General features: G+C 48.8%; 1 protein-coding gene across 1 annotated transcript; it reads right to left on the bottom strand.

Annotated features, from left to right (window-relative positions):
• Positions 1-1,097: 1,097 nt before the first annotated feature.
• LOC131208749 (homeobox protein SIX2) lies at positions 1,098-21,049 on the bottom strand. Its single transcript, XM_058201590.1, has 6 exons — positions 20,716-21,049; positions 12,576-12,786; positions 8,653-8,780; positions 8,331-8,435; positions 7,010-7,065; positions 1,098-1,836 (listed from the first exon to the last, which is right to left on the bottom strand). Exons 1-6 carry the CDS (start codon positions 21,046-21,048, stop codon positions 1,164-1,166), a joined length of 1,506 nt encoding a protein of 501 aa, XP_058057573.1. The 5' UTR covers position 21,049; the 3' UTR covers positions 1,098-1,163.
• Positions 21,050-21,205: the final 156 nt, after the last annotated feature.

Raw genomic sequence — 21,205 nt, 5'->3', positions numbered from 1 at the left:
AGCAAGTCATTTGTAATTAATTATAATAATTTGCACCACCCGTCCATTTGAAAACAGAAATTCAGAGGGTCCGTGGCAGGATGTATCATCACCACTAACTCATCCAGTGTAAACAGAAACTATCTTTCCCACGGACGGAAAGGGACCGATGGTCGCCATGGCAACCTGGTACTCGTTGCATAGCAATACATCAACATCGGTGGCCGTCTGGTGGTTCCAATTAAATCTTATCTTTGGTCTACTAGCGGCTGGCATCACAGCATCAACACTAAGCCCATCATTTTGCCCGATTCACCCACCATGGCCAAGACACGTGAGGCGCGTGTCGAGCGCGCGCGATGAAGATGAGTAATTATTTTGACACGTCACGTGGCCCGGCAGGAAACGGAAGGATCGGTGCCCGCGTGCCAAGGTGAATCTTCTCTGCGTGCCTTCAATTATGATGGAGAAAGAGCAAACAGCAAAAAGAAATTGAACGTAAAATAATGGAAATGCTTTTCCCGGTTTTGACCAAGGTTGGTTTGGTTACTCCGACTCCGACCTGATTTGTTCCAGAAGAAGTAACCATAGCAACCCCTTCGGTTATAATTCGCGGTTGGATTTGATCTTTTGGCAGCCTTTTCTGTCGCGTCCCCTGCATTTGGTGGACGTTCGTGAATCCTGGGGTTAGTTTTTGAAGGGGTGTCGATCAAAGGGACAATAATTATTCGCTGCAATTTATGGCTGTCGTTTCGAAGTTGCATCAACCCGTTTCTCAAAAGCTTTTAATTAACAAAAAACATAAATGTCACAATAAAGCACAATTTCCGCGGATCGCTCAATCTTTCCGATCGTTTCCGATCCGATCATTTCTCAAAATTGCAGTAGACAGTCGCATTTTTGCTACTATTTTCCGTAGTATATTCTATTCGTTAAATTGATTACACAGAAGTGACAAAAGAAAATACTTTCACGCCGAGGGCCGAGGACAGTCGCCGTAACTTGGGTTACGAAATCCGCTGTAACATTTTAAACTAATAAAATCGTGTTTTGAATAATTGCCGTTTTGTTTCTGCTAATACGCGATCCTTTTCCTCGCTCCTTCTCTCGCTCTCGCTCTCGTTTGTGCCAATGCCCGCAGCTGGGTGTTTTCTTCTCCGAGTGGACAGGAAGATCACTTAAAATCATAAATGCTGATAGTCGCCAATGTCGTAGAGCGGCATCGAGCCCATCACGTTGTGGAAGTGGGAGTAAGCGGCCGCGGCCGACAGCTGGCCGATGGCGGCCACCGACTTGTTGCCGCCCGACGGCGCAATGTTCATCAGATTGCCGTTCCGCGTCCCGAGCGGCTGCGGATGGTGGGAGTGGGGGTGGGATTGCGGGTGCTGCGCCTGGTGCTGCGGATGGTGCGGATGGTGATGCTGATGGTGGTGCTGTTGTGCGTGCGAATGCTGTTGACCTCCTCCAGCCGACCCTCCTCCGCCGCCGCCACTTCCGGGACCACTCTGCGCCGTCGTTTGGCCGGAATTTTGATGCGCATGGTGTTGCGCATGATGCTGCGCGTTGTGTGCGTTGTGAGGATCCAGTGATCCGCCCGCTCCACCCGTCGGTCCCGGCCCGAGTCCTGTGATACCCCCGCCGAGACTGTGGCCGAGCGGTGCCGTCTGAGATCCGGCTCCGGTTGAGGTTAGGGTTCCGCCGCTACTCCCCAAGTGCAGCACGCCGCCACCGGACGTGCCGTGAAGGGAGCCACCCGAACCGACCACCCCATTTCCGGCGGCCAGCGATGCCAAACTGGGCCCGTCCATGTCCGAGTCGCTCGACGAGTCCAGGTGCTGCTTATCCGATTCGCCGGTGCTGCAACGAGATGGGGAAAAATGGCAGGCGAATTAATTCGAATGCAATTTACAAATCGCTTCCTAATTCCGCTATGTTCCGACGACGGGGAGAGGAACGTGAAAAATGTTTTTCACTTTGCGCTGGCGCAATCGATCGCAAATCGCGTAAACATTTCAACCACTTGCCACAATGATCGATCGCTTTCTTTGAGCTGATCGAAGCCGACTGATTGATGTATCGAATTTCGAGTGTGCGAAGGAGGAAAATTGATGGAAAAAGACCGTATGCGTATCCATCGTGCTGGTCGTGGCCACTAAATGAATGTTCTGGTTGGCGAAGGAGCTGCTCCCAAAACACCACAAATTGACGGTTGATTTCCCAACAGAAGACATCGAATTATAAATTAAATTGTAACGGATCTTTAACGGATAACTAAACGAACGCAAATTTGTTGCCACTGGCTGGCCGGCTGGCTCGATGGCCGATAAATAATGGTTGATTTGTAAACTCCGCGTCACAAACAGTAAACAACCTGCGATGCGCGCCGGGTTGGGGGTTACGACACCGCAAACTTATGTTTTATGTTATCGGGACTGCTCGCGAGCTAATGAGCGATATGATAAAAAAAAACATCCAACGTGCCCGCCAGGACAGATCCTGGGAAGATCGGCCAGGGCGGCTAGTGTAAATAAATAGTGCACCGTCGGCCACAACATGAGCGGTTAGTTGTAATTAATTGGCCCCACACAACACGCCGGCACGCTAGCAATTTAAAGTTCACGCTTGCCGAATTAATTATGTCCACATTCCGGCCGTCGGCGTGCATTTCAGACGGACTACCGCACCATTGTGCACTGTGCGGGGAAACAATTGGAGTTCTCGGCCTTGCGTGGCGCCAACTGTTGTTGCTAAACACAGACACACGCAGGAAAAAGCAAACGATCCCGACGCTGAGGATACTTGGCCCTTGGCTTCGCTTGACTCATTAGTGGACTAATAAATTGTCTACCAGTCGGCGGACGCAGTTCCTAGAAAGTACCACCATCATAATAAAGAATCTAAAGCGTGACAGAACCACCATAAACAATAGCCGAAAATAATTGCCCGTTCGGGTGGTGAGAACAAGGAAGTGCAAGGTTCTAGAACTGATGACAGTATTTTATCTGAAGAATGTGCTTATTTTCAGTTTTTGATATTTTACTGAAACATTAAATAAAAGATCATGATCATGAGTGAACCAAAAGTGCCGTCGACAAAAGATCTCATTTGCGACCTTCACCAATAAATTCTTGTTGGAAAGACGGAGGGCTTAAATTGCTTACTAAAATAGTTTGATAGTTCAACAACAGCGTTAACCGTTTTAAAATTTAAAAACTAAGCAAAAGTATTTAAAAAATTGTGTGTAGCTATCCTTAATATTAGAAAGCTAACACGCCGCCTATCGTTAAAGGTTTAAAGGGATATGGCGAATGTTTGGCAACATTATCATTAGCTGTACTAAATATTAAAATGCTAAATCAACTACCTAACCTGTGGATTAGCTTAATTTCCCAACTCAAATATGCTTCCGATGTGATCCGACGAAAGAGCGTGATTATCCTCGCTCGAAGGAGCTTCACTGTAAACAAATTAATCACTCCCGAGCGCGGGCCTTCCACCAACTCATTACAGTTTAGCCGTTTTGTCCATTTAATTCTCACCCATTATGCAAATAAAATCGTCCCGCCCGAAACGGATCGGGGCGCCCATAACTCCAGGCCAAACTCTCCACCGTCGCCATCGTGTGTCAAGGCCATCATAATGTCAACGTTGATTATCATCCTTCAACAAGCGCGTCACCCACCGCCCCACGATGCACATGCACATGCAACGCCACGCACGCACACGCACTCACAATGGAGGGCGGTTTCCGTTTTATTTGTCGTCCTGCGGGGCTTCCTTACCGCCCCTTTCCGACCCCTTCAACACCGGCCCAATCGGCGACCCGTGCGACTGTACCTCCGGCATGTTATCCGATACGCCATTAATTTCCGAGACCCGAGCGAGTGTACCCGCGGGCCGCCGTCGGACGGCGTCGTCGGCAGCGGCGGCGGCGACGGAGAGTTACTATGGCAACTCACCGCGGAACCACTGACGTAAACCTCGGCTGGGTTGTTCAATAAGTTTTGCGCTGCAAATACCATACTTTACGTTGGAAAAATCAAGTATCGTGGAGTGATTGAATTTTTAGAAAAAAGTCCTTTTCCATCAAGAGCATTTTGACAAAGGTAAAAGTCCATGAATTGTTGGAGGATCCACCGTCTATTTCCGAACTTTAAAATCATGCGTGGAAAGCGGTTTTGATGACGTCATAACAGCTGCAGAAGCGTATTTTGCAGCATCTTTCAGATTCTCACTTAGGAACAAGGATCACGTTGGAACAAGGGATTTGATGTTCAGGGAGATCATACTGAATAGTAAAGTGCATTTCAAACCGTGAAATTGCCTTTCTCTTATCGGAAAGCAAAGCTTATTGAACAGCCTGGTATGCTGTTCTTTTCGCCGCTCCAAATCCTTAGAGAGAGAGAGAGAGATTGTGGCCACAACCTTTGGCGTTGGTGTTGGTGTGTGGCCTGCCGGACGGACACGAATATAAAACACAATTAAACCACCCCATTAACGGATATGGTGGTCCGAGCGGAAGAAAACGAAGCAAACATGGGGCCTCCAACATGGAAAAATGGGAAAAAGGCGTCCCGAACGTCGCGCCGAGGGTTGGCCCGGGGGCCAGGCGGCGGCCAGAAACCATCATCCATCCCGGCCGGCCGGCCATGTCGAGGATCAGGTTTCGCGCCACACAGCTCTCGAACCTTTTTGTTTGCGCCAACGCCGCCGCGTGTGCTGTTATGCTCTTTTCGCTGTCCTTCCCGGCGAGCGAGGGGAACCTTCATGGGCGGTGTGTGGGTGGTTTAGGTGGGTGGTAGCGAAAGGTTGGTTCGTTGGTGTACCTAATATGGTGGTTGGCTTTTCGGCCTCCCGAGCCCCAAAGGACTCGTGGGCCCAAAATTTCGCGTTCGCACCGGAATCCCGCCCAAATCTGAAGCACTAATGAGCGTGATCCTTCAAGGAGGGGCGCATAAACCGCACATTATGCTCCCGATCAGCATCATTAGAGCGGGTGGATAGGCAAAACATAGGCACATTCCAAACATTCCAACCCGCCACGCCGAAGGAGGCCAAGGGGTTCGCGTTACATTCACCGGAACCAGTGCCTCCCACCGAGCGTGTGTATTTGTCAATAAGCATCAATTTCCCAGAATCCTCGGCCAGAGTTCCTAATGCCCAGCGGGCGTGGAAAACCCACAACAAACGATGGACCGGGTGGCCCGGACTTTCTCTGGAAATCGTTGGCTTATGTTTCCGCCATGTTATGAGGCTCTGCAGCCTTTTTATGTTCCGCGAACGTGGAGCACGTGCGCCAACACGACACCGGACGGCGACACCTTCACGGTGAAAGCATAAAACAGATTTTCCATTGCGCAAGTGCTAGACATTTAATAACAAACGCTAGTTGCCGTGGTATTGTTTTAAGGAGAATCTGAGTCGTTTCGGTGATTAACAATGAAGTACGCGTAAGTATAAATATGTTTTCTCCTTGGCACGATTCACGCCTCAACAATTCCCTAACGGCTGTCGATTGGAGAACGTATAAATAAATAATAACGCTGTTTATGTAGCAGGTTTCTAGTGAAGCATAAATAAATATCGAAACGATACCGTTTCAATGTGAACCGACCACACAAGCGGGTTAATAAATTACCAACACTTTCCGGTTCCGACGTTTAGTTTTGCTGCTATGTTTAATGCCAAGTTGTTTATAGAGAAACAAATCGAAACATTTTGTCCAGGCTATCCACAAGTTTGTCAGTGCCTTTGATTTACTTTCAGTCTACACCGTTGCAGTGTTTAGTATTGTTTGGGATTTTAAAAGTCAAGCTTTAACAGAAGCCATTCGAGGACTGAACCCGCCAACCATCGATCATCTCGGTGTTCGAAACGTTGCCCGGAAAACGTCACCAGCGATCCCCTCATCAATGTCGTGAATTAATGGAGAAAAACAGAAGCGAATGATGAATGTTTAAGAAGAACTCTCTCTCTTCGAAAGAAACGGAGAGAGAGAGAGAACGATCGATTCTTTTGATCGGAAAAACGTTGTGTCGAAGAGTGACGACAACGCCGGACGATGACGAACAGGCGATGACGATGATGATGATGATGGCGTCCGGGCGAGGGCGACGGAAAATCCATATTGTGGCTGAAATTGGATACTTTTATTTACATTTTATTTATCTTCCCGTGCCTGCGCCCGGAGTAGTGCCCCGGAGAGGGTGGCATCCAGCTGTCAGGAGCTGGCCCGAGAAGGTGTTCCCGGGTCGGTTTGATGCCCGACGGCCACCACCGAGAGGGCTCCCCTAGTTTTGTGTAGCCCTCAAACATTTCGTAGGCGAAAAGGTACCTGGGTGGGTGGGCATCTTGAGTTTCAGCGCCCCCACCCCGAAGGACGAACTCTGGCTGACTCCGTGCGTGGCCGCCATTCCCATTTTGACAACAATGTAGCGGCAGTTATTACATTGTATTCCAATTAGATAAAAAGCCAAAGTGACAGTTTGCGCCAACTTCTTCTCGATCCCTTGAAATGTCAATCGGAATCGGTTAGTTAAGAATTGATTCCAAATTAAATTTACGATCGGCATGAATTAGCTGTCGATTACACTGATTCGTGGCTTGTGTCCTGTATAAATTATGTTACAATCCCCTGTAAAAGACAGACTCTCAGGCGGACTCGTCGAAAGTGTCCATCAAACGGCGCCCGAAGGGCCTGGCGTTGCTTGACGTTTCCTTTTCTGCGCACCACAGATCAACGCCGTCGATCCTTTTTTTGAATGAGAAACAATCTCGATCCACATTTCTTTTCCACTGGAACCGAAACGAGCAACGGCATTAATGAAGTCCCTGCTTCCGCTGCAAAATGGACTCCCTTCTTCGGAAGCAGAAGGGCATGGAAAAAAGGACAGCCAGAAAAGGAATCGCTCGTTATATCCTCGTCATAAGTTTGCTGCAAACTTCCAAAGACCCACGGGGAACAATACGAGAAATGGGAAACACTTTCCTGGAAGCGTGTTTGGCTAAGGGTGAAAGACGGACTACTTACTCCTTGTGCTCAGCTGCCCGGTCCCGCTGCCGTCGGTTCTTGAACCAATTCGAAACCTGCAAATGGGACGGAACAATAGCGAATCAATAGGAAATAAATATAAAATGTGTGACGAAGGATCATAAATCGCCTCCAAAATGAAGACGTCGGTGTGAATTGTGAACTAATTGTTTCAATGTACGTGGTGATCGTGGTGCTAACGAGGGTTAATTTGGGCATGGATGGTCCGAACATGGTTGATTGTCTTCAGAGATTCGTTTTGTTCGCATTGTACCGCAAAACAATCACACCTCTTGTTAGTTCATGGGAATCAAGTGATTTCTCTTCGTACACTCCTTTAGGTCTTCTTTCTACAGTACTTGAGGTTATTATAAGGGAGACATAAACAGAGTTCTTGAGTTAAGGCAACGATCACCAAAAACATCGACCAACTGGCGTTCCCAAAAGTCCACCCTGAAAAGGAAAGCCCAAGGGCTTAGATTGGTGTCCCACCTTGTGCTGCCACCGGAGGGAATTACGTTACATTGCTGGAACTCCAGCAAACCCCCAGGACTCAACACACAGGCCTATCCTAGCCATCGATCGTGCCCACCGGGATGACCCACCTCGGGGCAGGATCCGATCGGGGTCCTTATTGCATTACCACGATAACCATCGTCCGCCGCCGGACAGCCGGAAGATGGTTGAGCCAGCATAATTCCTTCATCCTGACGCCAGTTAATCCTCCCCGGGGCCACCGATTCCTTCTGTCATCCCGCAAAAAAAACAACAGACAAAGTGAGCCATCGGCGCGGTGTAAGCGATACCTTTGTTGCGGACCAGGGATTGAGTATGCCTCAGGAAGAAAAAAAACACACACAACATAGAAGTGTGGCTCTGGTCCGTTTCGTTCGGTAGAATATTATTAATGGTAATAATAATAATAATCCGATCCAATTTCTCCCACAACGCCACGGTCCGTCGGCAGACGGGACGAAAGGAATGACTGGCCCTCGAGTTTCGGAATCAAATTCAGGCATTCGGGCACACACAGGTGGCGGAAAATGCAGACAACAACAGTCTTATCAGCGAACCGTAACTATCGAATTTCCTATCAACCCACCGTAGACAGAGGTTCTGGGCGTCGGGACTTTGGAATGGCTTCCGAACGGGCCGAAAATTGCTAGACCAAGAACTAGAACCAACAACCGTCGGGTCGGTTCGGTTCGGGAGAAAGCAAAAGGGAATCACAGCCGGAGAACCGGGAAAGGGATACGGAAAGGTGAAAGAAAGTGATCCTGCGATCGATTTGAGTGGGGTCCTGACGGACCTGCCAACTTACCTGCGTCGTCGTTAATCCGGTCGCTTCGGCCAGCTCCCGTTTTTCCCTCGGCGACGGATACGGATTATGGGTGTACCAATCGCGCAGGACCGATCTTGATTTTTCCTACGTTTGTTTTTTGTGACGTTTAAAAACGAAATGAAATGGAGAAAAAAGTATTCAAATCAATACGACGCCGCTGATCATGAAGAGGCAGCCCGAAAGCCTTTCGGTTGCAGGTCCTCGGTGGGATTAAGTTACGGATCCCTTTTGGAGTTTCGAACAGGTTCGTAAGCTTTTAGCCTTTATCTATTTTAAATTATTTTCCAAACATTTAACGTACCTTAAAACAGTAGCTTGTTTCCTCTCCGTCCCAGATGGTTCGCGGCAGAGGGAATTTACGCCTCACCCGGTACTTCCCGACCGCTCCCAGTGGCCGACCACGGAGCTTTTCCGCCTCCACGTAGTGTGCTGTAATTGAGTAATGTTTAATCAGATATTTTGCAGGATAAATGGGTAGTAATTGGGCGCCATTTTGAAATGGAGATTTAATTAATTAAATGTTAATTGAAACATCTCTTCAAAAGGTATCCTGCATCTTAGAGATTTGTGCCCTTAGCGTTGTACCAATCTATAGTATCTAACACGCAACATAGTAATATTAATTTTCTCCACTTTATTTTTCGGTTCATACTTCGTTAGTTTTCAACTGATCAAATGTTAATAAAGCATAATCAACTTAAACGAAAGTTAGATTAGTTGTGGTGGAATTTATTTATTAAATCTATTTTCATCTATCTTCCTGGAACACCCTGTATTCCGGTTCAGTTGAAACTTAATTAATTAAATCTAATGATCATCGCATTCGATGTTGAAATTAACATTTATATGGTACCCACAGAGCCAAGTCAAACATGTCTTAAATCTCAATTATTCAAAACTAAACATGAGTTTTGCATATTATCCACGGTGTTTTCTAATTCTTTTTCGATTCTTCGCCCGGTAGGGGAAAAGAAAGCACCATAAATTAGCGTAACGCGATCAAGACGAACGCACACAGCCACGATAAGGAGAACTAACTTTCTGGTCCACGCTGGTAGCCATCGTAAAATTTAACAATATTTCAAACATCCAAACACCACCCTCGGAGGTGGGTTCGCCAAAAAAAGATATGAAGCCCGTAAAAAGCCTGGTCGCGCCCCGGCGCATCCTCGCCACGTCCTGGTCTCTCTCTCCCTCTGTCTCCGAAGACGTGTGAAGTGTGATTAAGCCCCGACGAAGGACCCCTTCCGTCCCGGCCCGTCCCGTGGGAGGATGTGTCCGGGGCCCGCGTGAGGGCGAAGCGAAAATTGGTTGATTTATTGGTGAGAACAAATCGATCGACCGCGAGCCCGAACGACAAATACGCGAAGGGGCTCAAATTTGAATAACAAATTGGGGAGTATCGTTTGGCCGGCCGGCCGTGTTGTGGTTGTGGTCTTCCGCGACACCCGGTGTCTTCGTTCGGTGGCGAAAGGCGTGCGTCTCGAAGTCCTCCGGTCCGACAGTCACGTCGAGCAATCGGAATGCAGGCAGAAGCCTGGGCCCGAAGGAGCCAGGAAGACATAAAGGTGCCATCAGAAACACATATAAGTAATTAACGATTGGATTTCATCGGTTGGTTTGTTTTCCAGAACTCAGTCTGGCCGATCACACGAGATCACTTGTTGATAAGAGCTGTTTGGGAGTCACTTATCGCTTCTCATCCGAACCAGTTTTGATCGAAAATTCTTACGGAGTTGATGGGTTTCTAACAACTTTTTCAGTCCTCAAACAGCAGAGAGTTAAAGGATGGCAATTATCAATCCGTTCAGCTTTCTCCACATTGCAACAATTCTTCTACTTAACGGACTTTAACTTAATCGGAGTGCGTATCGTTGAGGATCGACAAGAAGAAGACGACCAAACAAACGACAACACGAAAAAGCTAGCCAAGAAGTTATAGCTCTGCAGGCTTCTGGGGCCGTGTCACGTTTTACGATTGCCTCAGCGTCTTGGGAGCAATAAAAAAGTGGAACCTGATATCCGGCCCAGCGATGCGTCAGGTCTTCTCCTTCGCTCGCGGGGCCACCTCGAAGGATTTCACAGACCACTCTCTCTCTCTCCCGCTCGCCATCACTTTAGGAACCGTATCGAAGATCTGATAGCCCTTCGGGGCCTCAGGATGGGCGCGCACGAGAGCGGCCGGGGATCAGTTACTGGCGCGCGCGTTCCGGGCGTTCCGGGCGTTCCGGGCGTTATCAGTGCGCTCCGATCGCACGATCACCCTTTGCGACGCACACGCTACGCTACGGGGTGACATGTTGGCCCACCCGAGAGGACAAACGTCGCGGACCAAGGCGTGTCCGTCCAAGGCTCATCAGCTGGGCCGGGCCGGGTCCACCCGAAACCGGCCGACCTTCCGCAATACGAGCACCTCCAACCGAGCAGGAGCGGGGGGCCGGAAAGGATCTCCCACGGTGGAATCGGTCGCGCAACCCACCCAGCGCGCGAAGGTGTCAAGTTATTCCTGGCGTGGCGTGCCCCAGGCCGCTGCCGGTCCGCGCCCGATCGAAATGAAATAAAATGCTTAAAGGTCCATAATTTTTATAGACAAATAAATATAATTGCTTCTCACTCCGTGCGGTCAACGTCGTCGTCCAGCGTCCACTCGGATAGCTCGGAGTGCTGGACGACGATCATCTTTCGATCTCTCTCTCTCTCGGGTTCCTCGACGCTTCTGGTTGGCTTTAATGTCCCGAGGAGCTCTCCACCGCCAGCATCCGAACTGTGTGTTCTTTCTTTATGTTGTGTTATGTTGAAAATTTTCTTTATTTGTTTTCTATCGCCCAAAGGAGACCAAGTGACCGACCTCGGGTCTCCGGCGCGGAAACAGGTTTCCTGGGGCTTCAAAACGCCAACCAAACCAGAAACCCCAGCAAAAACGGGCGCTGCCTTGTTACCGCCGGCCACGCTGGGACGAATAAAATATTTGAATATTTCTCTCGCACGCAGGGATTGGACCTCGGCTCTCGGGACCGATCAACCACTGACCACAAAACCACGCCACGCGGGAAGTCAGCGGGAAACCACTGGCGGTCCGACGACGTCCCCGGGCGGATCTCCTATTTCTGCTCTTCTTGGAACAGTGTGTAGAAACAGACGATTTCTGAAACGTCTATCGGTCCCGAAAACCTCCCTAACGAGAGGAGGCCGAACCGTCGGAACCGTCCTCGTTGTCGCCGTCGTTGAGAGCTGATCGATCAGAATATATTAAGTGTCAATCAAAGTTTTATACTCGGACCTTGCGTTGATTGACTGCGCTAAATGGGGCGGACCGACGAACGCGATGGACGTTGATTGTCTGCGTGTGATCTCCCGTCAGTTCCGGTTTCCAGTGACTTTCACTACTGCGGTCACAAGTGGTCCGATTCGGTACGGTAGCCCCTGGGGCTATCATGTCCATTAAGATTGCACTGGGAGGCGACTTGGACCAGACATCGTGGGCAACCCCCTTTGCCAACTGGAGCGCACCTTCGCATAACAGGACTTCCAGAGAGTCAGACATCGCATTGCAAGGGCTTCCCTGTGCAATGTGTGGGACCACGGAAGGGCTTCAACACCCAAGGGAGAGCGAGAGAGCGACCGATAAAGTTATGAATATATCGAAATTTTGCACCCTAATCCATATGTCTGTTGGGAGTCGCTCAGTAACTGAGTTCACTGTTTGGCTTTAAAGTCCGCTTCTAAGCAGGCGATGCGTGGAACATGTGTTCCACCTCCAAGAGGCGCCCTTTCACTGATCGAACCATCCTGCCCATTGGGTTGCCATGGTTGCCGAGCAGAAGCCGCCTTCGGTGTGCAAACATCAAAGTAGCTACCGCGTTGCCGTCGAAGACGACGCCTTCGCCCTCGCCCTCGGGTCCCCCCACCGGTAATTGGATCTTCCGTGGGTGTGCGTCCGTTAACCCGGGTCGGTGGCCACCCTGCGGTCTCGCGGTGGCATATGTTTTCACTTAAACTCCTTGGCAGCTCCGCACCGCACCAAGCAAGTCAACCCGGAGGCCGGAGTCATAGGTGGCCCCGAGCCGTTGGGCGGACACTCTATCTTTAGATTCCTAGAGGCCGCTTCAAAGAACCGAACCTGTTCGCTACGTACTAGAGTCAACTAATGGGATACTAACGATCGGCAGTGAAACGGGGACAGTTGTGGACGATTAGTTATGATTTTACTGCCATTGAGCCTACCTTTGAGCCACAGGTTCTGTAGCTTGGCGTGGTTGTGTGGCGAGTACTGGTGGTGCTCCAGCAGCCGGTACAGCTCCTTAAAGTTCCCGCGATGGAACGCGACCACGGCCTTCGCCTTCAGTACGGACTCGTGCAGCTGTAGCTTATCACACTGCGGCAAGGACCAGAGAAAGCGCCCTAACCGCTCCACGTTGCCAGCCTGCTGCAGGACCTACAGTGGGACGAAATAGGTAAACTATAATTAGCGAAAGTCACACTAGTAACCCAGGTGGACGCAAGAAATGCCCTAGCCAAGATACGAATTCCGAAAAGCCATTGAAACCGTAAACTGCGCCACGCGAAAAGTGGTCGGAAGTGAGCTCATATTCCCGACGACGAGCGGCCGTTTATATACCTCACGATCCAGATCTTCAGCCACCGAGCCGCGGGGACATATAAAATGGAAATAAATCAGATACACATGTTTCCCCGAGGACTGAGGGGTAGACTTAGGGCCCTTCTTCCCGGCGGACGAACGCACGCCGCCGGCGTCGTAATCCAACTGACGGTAATATGTTAACGGTTATGACAAGTTTATTAGTTGCAACGCGCGATGACGAGCCCGGAGTTCGGCGCTACCGAACGAGGACGACGACGAGTTATGTTGGCGCATACTTTTCATACGCTGCCGTGATGGCGCAGAGGTAGCTGGGCAAATTGTTGGCCGTGAAGCAAATTGCTACATCAATACGTTTATTGCGTGTCTGTCGTCAGCTAGGCGTCTGCGGAAAGTCTGCGGAATGCAACGTGTTCTCTGTCGGACCGTTTCCGATAAACACAGAATTGTGGTCTCGATGGCATCCAATCACTGCACCCAAAAACCGACACCCAATTGCCACTAAAAATTCCCACTCGACACGCATTCCGGAACTTGCCGTTTCAGGAAGTCCATAAATTGATCCACAAACGAGTCGTACGACACAAGTTCCCAAGAGACCAAAACCCTCCGTAGGCTGGAATACCCACGGGTCCAATAGCAAATAAAATTCACCCACCAGCAGCATCTCCCGAGGGAACGGCCGGAGAATTGTTTTCCGAACTCAAAAATAAGTCGGCCGGCCGGTCGGTGACACGCCGGAAGTGAGCGGCCCGGTATTCGGTGACACCAGGAGAGGCAGCAGCGATCAGCAGCAATTTTCGTCAATTACGCCGATGACTGATTCGGGCCGACAGGACCGGGAGAGGCCGCTTACAATGTTGTAAAGTGCGGCCAGTGGCTCTGGCTGGTGGCTAATAATAGGAGGCAAGTATCGTCGTCGTAGTCGTCGTCGTCGTCGTCGGGCGGAATGCGTGTGCCGTGGCGAAAAAAGAGTGATAAAACATGCTTTTGACATTTAACATGCCATTTGCGGGAATAGACGCGAATGATGCTCCTAATTAATACGATTACGACGCGGGACGTCGAAAGAGACACGTGCTGTTTCTACTTTGTGTGAAGGATGGTTCGCGTTTGATTTAATCGCGGCGGTACTATTCGAAATAGATGACCTTCTTTATGAGTTTGAATGGCTTTATGGCTTCGGTTTTCGTTTCCTCCGTTGTAGTACTGTGAAAGATAATTTAATTTTGTGCCCCCTATAGTCCCTTATGTTTGTCCCTTATTTGATTATTTTTATTAAATTCATTTCAATCCGTTGTTATTGTTTATCTGTTTATGCATTTATTTCCAATGTAAAGTGTATTCCTTTCATTTTTATATTTTTATTACCCATTTTCTCTTTTCTAAGATATCAAAAATGCCCTTCCAATAATTTGAATTTTCATAATCAACACATTACAAGTACAAGTATTAATAAAAGAATGCTTTTCTCACTATTCTTTCTGAAGATACTTTTTCTTACAACATTTTAAGGACGAATTACTCCCATTAGACATTGTTCTGCCCAATTTAAAGACTTAAAATCTCTCTATTTTGGCCTATCACATCGGCTGGAGGTCTGTACCACACAACGTACCGCAAAAAGGCTTCCAACTAAAACCCCACATAGAGGAAAAAACCCTCAAAACTGGGATTGCGTACGGGCCAGACTACAGCTACTAAGAAGTCGCGCCATGGGGCGCCACGAAGTCACCCCGAACTACTTGTGTCCCCACCGCATACGCATTTGCGAGTCTGACGACATCGGCCAATCGGCCAACATAACCGTTCCGGTGGCCCAAAAGGGGGTCGGAACGGGACACTCGTCGCCCACCCTCAGTCGGGGTCGGATATCGCACCGGCAATCACTTCCAATTCGGTGGGAAAATATTTTTCCAACGGCACTGCACTTTTCGAAACTGTGCCGAGTGCTGGTTCAACGTTTTTGTTCTTTTTTCGCTTTTTTCCCGTATGTTTTCAAATGTTCATGTTTGAGTTTTGTTTTTCATGTTTTGTTTGTCTCTTTGGTTTGATGGTATCCTTTTTCTTCTTCTCTGCGAGCATTTTCTATTAGATATTATTTATTTCACTTTTGTAGATGCTTGTAGCGGAATGTGTTACACAATTTTATACTATTCGCAGCTTAGTATCGCACAACCCCCCACACTGGCCCCGTCCAAATTAGTATTCGAAACCGAATGTCACTGATGCTGAAATTCAACACTCGGTGACATCGTCCGAGTTATTAAATGATGGTTGACGAGCGCACAAAATTCCATCGCTCCTGACGCGAAAGTGGCCTCTCATAAATTTATCCTCGTCATCCCGCGTCTAATGTGTGAAATGATCATAATGCTCCTGCCGCCCGCCGAACCGTCGTCTCGCGTCGAGCAAATTTGAAACGACCGACGGCCGGACCGACAGGTGAGCAACATATCGCAACATAGCGAACCCGGGAGCGGGACGGCGCCCCGGGTGCCCAGCGGCCGGCAGCCCTCCCCAAACCGGGAAGGGAGGACGAAAACTGACATGCATTAAATTGTATGATCTATTTTCGGATGCCACTCCGTCGTCGTCGTCGTGGTCACCGCGGACGACGGACGCGATATGAGATCATAAATCAGTGGTGGCCACTGCCGGCAACTGTGACTGTGCCGGGGGTCCCCGTGTGTTCCGTTTCGGGTTTTCTGTCTTGTGGTGAGACAAAAATTGCTACAACGTAGCAAAAATGCACACCCGACCGATGATCCTCGCGCGTGCGATCGGCAGACGACGACGGATTGACGTGGCGTGCATTGGATTGGACAATTTTTGACCGATTTAACCTACAACCACCCACCGGGGGGGAAGCGGAAGGGGGATCAGTAGAAGCGGAAGTTGAGTTGAGTGGAGATTTGATGGCCATCGCCAGATCCTCCTCCTGGTCACCTGTGTCGCCGCAGGTCAAGGAGAAGGAAATTAAGAGGGACAAGCGCAAATCTCCCACGCTTGAGATCTTTTTTCGATTACTGTTTCGTAATGTTGGAGATGAGACATTTAATGGTCAATTAAAAATAGTAACATGCGTGGTGGTGTGTTTTTGGAAAGGCCACCGTGGGTTCAAACAACACATGTTGTAGCTTTCTTTAGCGATTATGGAAAGATTTAAGGCCCAAGCCATTACATAATCATCTGTAATGGAATTGGAAACCGTAAAACATGTCTGCCTCACAGATGAAAAATCCTCCTCATATTTCCGTTCAATAAGTTGAGCAAACCCAATCCTCGGGAGTGAACCAACCCGACTTTTGCCGGAAGGATCTGCTTGAGGACCCCAGAAAAGGCCAATTTCGCCTGCAAGTCGCCTACTTAACTCCTCTCTCGAGTGCACTCGGCCGAAGCCGCACTTATGTGGCTCGTTCCTTTCGCTGCTGCGGGTCTCTCGTCTTATTTGCTCTGGAGTTCCACTTCATTTCTTTCCACTTCGAAGGTCCGTGGACCATATATTTCGGGCCGCATCTGTGGTTGGCTCGCCTTGCCCTTTCGGCGACATTTGATCATAAAATAGCACTGCCAAATGCACTCCGCACACACAGCAAAATGGAGCGGTTTTGAGAACAAAACCTACGGGCGAATGACGAAACCCGGCCAGAGGGAAGAGAGAGCGGGCGGTAAAGGGAAACGGAAGTGAGGGAGGCCAAAGTGTTAAAGTGTTTATAAAGCACTTCTAAATGCAGCGTAAACATCGAACGGGCCCGAAAAAAAGGAAGTCCACATGCCTGGGACCAAAAGGGTAAACAATCACGTGTTTAACACATTGCGCGCCCACACTGCTGCTGCTGCACTGCTGCGGGTCTCTTAAAAGGCCGCGGATGCCGCTTTTTCTACTTCTTCGAATTTTTGCTAGAATTTTGACTTCACACTGACATTTCGTCCCGTTTTGGCCACTTGCTGGCGGACCATTTGCAGCCACTCTGTTGACGAAGAGAAATATGGGAAAACTCTAATTTGGATCAGTTTGTCTTTGCATCGTTATTGAGGGCTACCCACGAAGAAAAGATCACCGTTGAACCTTGGGAATTAACATTGTGGACTTCCAATTGCTCAGCACAATTTAGCATTCGGAGAGAAAAATATTGTTTCTTTTTGAAGCTCATTTTGAAGCTCATTTGCCCTCTAGTGGGCCTTGATTATAAAAGGGCTCGTGGACTGTTTTTGGTTAAAAATGGAGTTGACCTGATCCTCTGGGGGTTCTATGAAAGAAGTAATAGAAAATGCCAAAAGCAGAACCCGGTTTTCCATAAAACGGGGCCAGGCCATATTATAAATACAGGGTGTTCCATTAAGACTTAGAGATTGAAATGTTAAATAACTCCGCCAGTTTTTAGTCAATTTTAACAAATCAGTCAAATTGTGAAACGTCAATGTATGCCATTTTAGTCATGCATCAAATTACGGTAAAAAACGGACTGAAATTTTAGCGATGTACATTGAAAATAATCATTCTATTTGGACCACTGTGAAAACTGTGCTTGCTTATTGTTGCGCAATTTCTTCCAACTTCTTTCTGTGGGGCTATTTGAAGAATAAAGTGTATGCCATTAAATCGAAGACTATTGAAGAACTGAAAGCCAACATCACAGCAAAAATTGCTGCTAATACGCCCGAAATGTATTCAAAAACAATGAAAAATGCCCAAAACAGGACCGCTTTTTGTGTATCTAATGGAGGCGGTCATTTGATCGATATCGTATTTTTAATGAATTGATAATAAAAGGCATTCTATACCCTTAAAAAATCTTGTTCATTTGTCAAAATCGACCAAGAAATGGCAGAGTTATTTGACATTTCTATCTCTAAGTCCTAATGGAACACCTTGTATATATACTTTTAAACAAATTACTATATCCAAAGCCTACTCATTATTGCCAACGTTATTCACAAGTTCCAGTTGGACCTTTCTCATCATACATCACTACATCACTCGAAGAAAACCAATGATGTATTATGATCAGTCGTGATCGCTGGTTCGCTAGATCGCTCCACGTGATCATCAGTGTTTAATTACCTCACGATAAATATAATCAAGTGTTTAATGAGCGATATCAATTTAAGCATAGCGTTACCAATCCGGAAGCCACTGTTATCAACAAACCCTCCATAAATGCCTCCATCTCAAAACTGCTGCACTCTGGTTCTCCGTTAGCAGCAAGCACACATCCATAAAATCTCCTCAAACTCCTTTAAACTCCTTCAAAACAGAGGCTCATCCGAAGCGGCAGAACAAAGATCACTCCTGACAGGCAAACCGACGACGAGTCGAGCCGGTGAATGAAAACCTACAAAACCCGTTCGTTCGGCTGAGTGCGTTTAATGTGCCTCGTTTGAATGTTGGTTTTGCGTGGTGGAAAGAAAAAATAAACAGACATACGGAAGGGCGGGAGACCGCGGCAAGATTCACCCGGGGCACCGGGAAGCCATTCTGGCGACCTAGGCCCCATGTGTTTTAGGGAAACTCTTTGGAGGTTTGCGCTGTCCTTCGGCCAGGCCAGCTCGGTATGATTTCCGCATACCAGCCAGCAATCCTTTTGCTGCCACTCTAACACACGCGCTTCTAACCGTTAACCTCAGTCCTGTGACACATCGCCCTGTGTATGCGTGTTTGTACGATCACGTTTCGAAACCACCACAGAACCACCGTGGTATAGGTTGATAGCGACGGGAGAGGGCTCAAATGTCGTCGGTCCTACTTGGCTGCCGGGGCCCCGGGATCCGGGATGGCCAACTGGCAAATGATATCGAATTACCGTTTTCCCGGCCACCACCCGTGTCGCAGGTAATGTGTCCCCCGGTCGCTGTGGGTTTGCGTGTATGTTGGTTTCGTTCCGCCATCATTGTTGTGTCGATTTTTTTCCTTACCATTAAGACACTAAACGGAGCAGCTAAAAAGCACTGGCACTCCGATGAAGGAAGAGGCTTAGGCCGACGGTAAGACTTTTGATGGATATGGGAGGATAAAATTAAACCGATTAAAATGAGACCGAAGGATGTGTTGGGCACAAACTGAGCCACGAATCTTGGCTTTTGAACAGACTTCTATGTAAGTTGGTGGCCCGAACTTTTCCCAATAAAATCGACAGTCACGCTCTTGTTTGCCCACGCGAAGGAGTGACTAGATTATGTCCAAAAAGCAACTGAAGATCCAGGACCATCCCACGACACACATCAGACAAACGATAATTATGCCACCTTTCCAGACCCCACTCGGTGGGGTTACTTTCTTCTCCAACTCTCAGGGTTCAAGAAGACCCGGAACGCAGGGTCCGCGATCGAAACAATAACGTAAACGGTGACAGAAAACAAATGCCCAGAGAACCCTTCTTGGCCGGCCAATAACGGGCGGTGGAAAGATAAACATTCCCCGGGGAGCGCGTAAATTTATCGATAGTACCCGCTGGGAGCCGGGAACTCCGACAACTCCCCGCCCGGAGCTGGTGGTGGCAGGCAGGTGAGAAGATGCGAGCCGATAATGTTTCGATGCCGTGTGCTGGTCAGTGAAGTCACACCAATTTACTGGCCGGCTGGCCGGCTGGCTGGTGGGTGGGAGAGGGCGGCGGAGAAACAGGTCTTCGCCGGTCGGTCGATCGGTCAGCCACAGGAAGCTCCCTGCCGAAGGAGTCGCTGCGAGATCTTTCGCCGCAGATAGTGGCGGCCCAGCGGCCGATACAAGAAGTACATTCGACGGTAGTACGGGACGCCGTTTGGGTCGTTCGTTCGTTCCGTAACATATGATCGTAATTCGGTGATAAATGGTGATGACGAGTAGCCAAACAGGAGAAGCACAAGAAATGCACGATCGCTTCGGCCCCACGGTGGTGGTGATAAACGATCCTACTGCATCGCATTGAACGATGATGTGAGCTGCGGCGTTGTAATTGACTGTTCTGTGGTCGATCGAAGAAAATGGGGGAGCAGACAAATGATTGTGACTAACTTTGTTGGGGATATCGCCGTGGGGACATGGTCAGTGATCGGAGAAGAAGTGCGAGCGGAAACTGTCACCACCTTCGGGCAGGGATTTTGTAGCCCAGCTCCAGACCCAGATGGCAATTGCACAATCGAGAGAATGATGATTGATTCGTTCAACATGCGTCTACTGAACGAGCGACTGAACGATTAAAAAGCCACCACCAAACAGAGTAGTTCTTTGAAACCGAGAGTCCCTGATCGGGACACCTTCATTGCCCTATTGTGACTTTCAAAAAACCTTCTTCTTTCTAGACTTATCGATGAATTGAACAATGTCAGCTTCTAGACTACGATGGCCAAGACTTGCACAAAACCGTTGGACACAGCTCTTCCGCCTTTTCGCCGCTTCCCGTCCGACCGATCGACCGATCGCGATAAGCCGCACATGTTTGGAGCAAAATAGAGCCATTGTTGACTCCGTCGTGTTGGCGACGAGCATAAAGAGCGAAATCTTGTTCCAATAAATGGCAGTCCTTACAGGTCGTAAGCTCCATTATTCCTTAATCCGGACATAAGGACCTAGGACAGAACCTAGGAAGGCGAAGAACAAGAAACCGGCGGCGTATGTGAGCCCTTTCTTCCGTTCTTCCTCACCAAGGACCCATTCAGGAGTTTTACGGTTAATAGTGTGATCATCTCCATTATGTGGCGATTTCAAGTGTATTGGGGCCCAGTTCCATAAAGGCGATTTACGAAACGAAATGATCCTTTCGGTCCTGGTTTCCGTGGGCTCACCTCACACACACAGGCCACCTGCTCCTGGGTGAAGCCGAAGCTGGGCAGCGATTCGCGATCCGCGGCACTGATGTTCCCGGCGCTGCCGGCGATCAGGTCCAGATCGGCGTCCGCGGCCCCGGCGATCGCGTTGTTGTTATTTACACTGTTGCTGTTGTTGTTGTTGTTGTTGTTGTTGCTGGTGCTGTTGCCACTGTTGATCACCAGCGATCCTCCGGTGCCCCCTCCACCGCCCCCCACTATCAGACTGCCTCCCTGCGGGCTGAACGTTGGGGGCGTCTGTTTGGCGCTGGCCGATAGCTCGTAGTAATCACTAGACGGATGCTGTAACATTTTTTTCTTCTTTCTGACTCGACTGCTGCGACTATGGAGATCACTACGGGGGCCGGCGGCGGCGATGATTTCAATTAATTTGTTGTTTGCTAATCCCTAATTTCGCTTGTGCCACGCATTAACTACGGAGTAGATGTGGAACATTACACTTGTTTAT

The sequence above is a fragment of the Anopheles bellator genome, chromosome 1, assembly GCF_943735745.2.
Source record: "Anopheles bellator chromosome 1, idAnoBellAS_SP24_06.2, whole genome shotgun sequence".
In the NCBI taxonomy this organism is placed as follows: Eukaryota; Metazoa; Arthropoda; class Insecta; order Diptera; family Culicidae; genus Anopheles; species Anopheles bellator.
The sequence above is the reverse complement of the archived record's forward strand: the minus strand, read 5'-3'. Positions and strand labels throughout refer to the sequence as shown.

Bases quoted from the DNA above. Each gene is read 5' to 3' on its own strand.
- LOC131208749 (XM_058201590.1), bottom strand. From the start codon at position 21,048: ATGTTACAGCATCCGTCTAGTGATTACTACGAGCTATCGGCCAGCGCC. The intron at 8,781-12,575 runs GTAGGCTCAATG...ACTCAATTACAG, and splicing joins ACAGAACCTGTGGCTCAAAG to CACACTACGTGGAGGCGGAA. The intron at 1,837-7,009 runs GTAAGTAGTCCG...ATCTCGTTGCAG, and splicing joins CGGGCAGCTGAGCACAAGGA to CACCGGCGAATCGGATAAGC.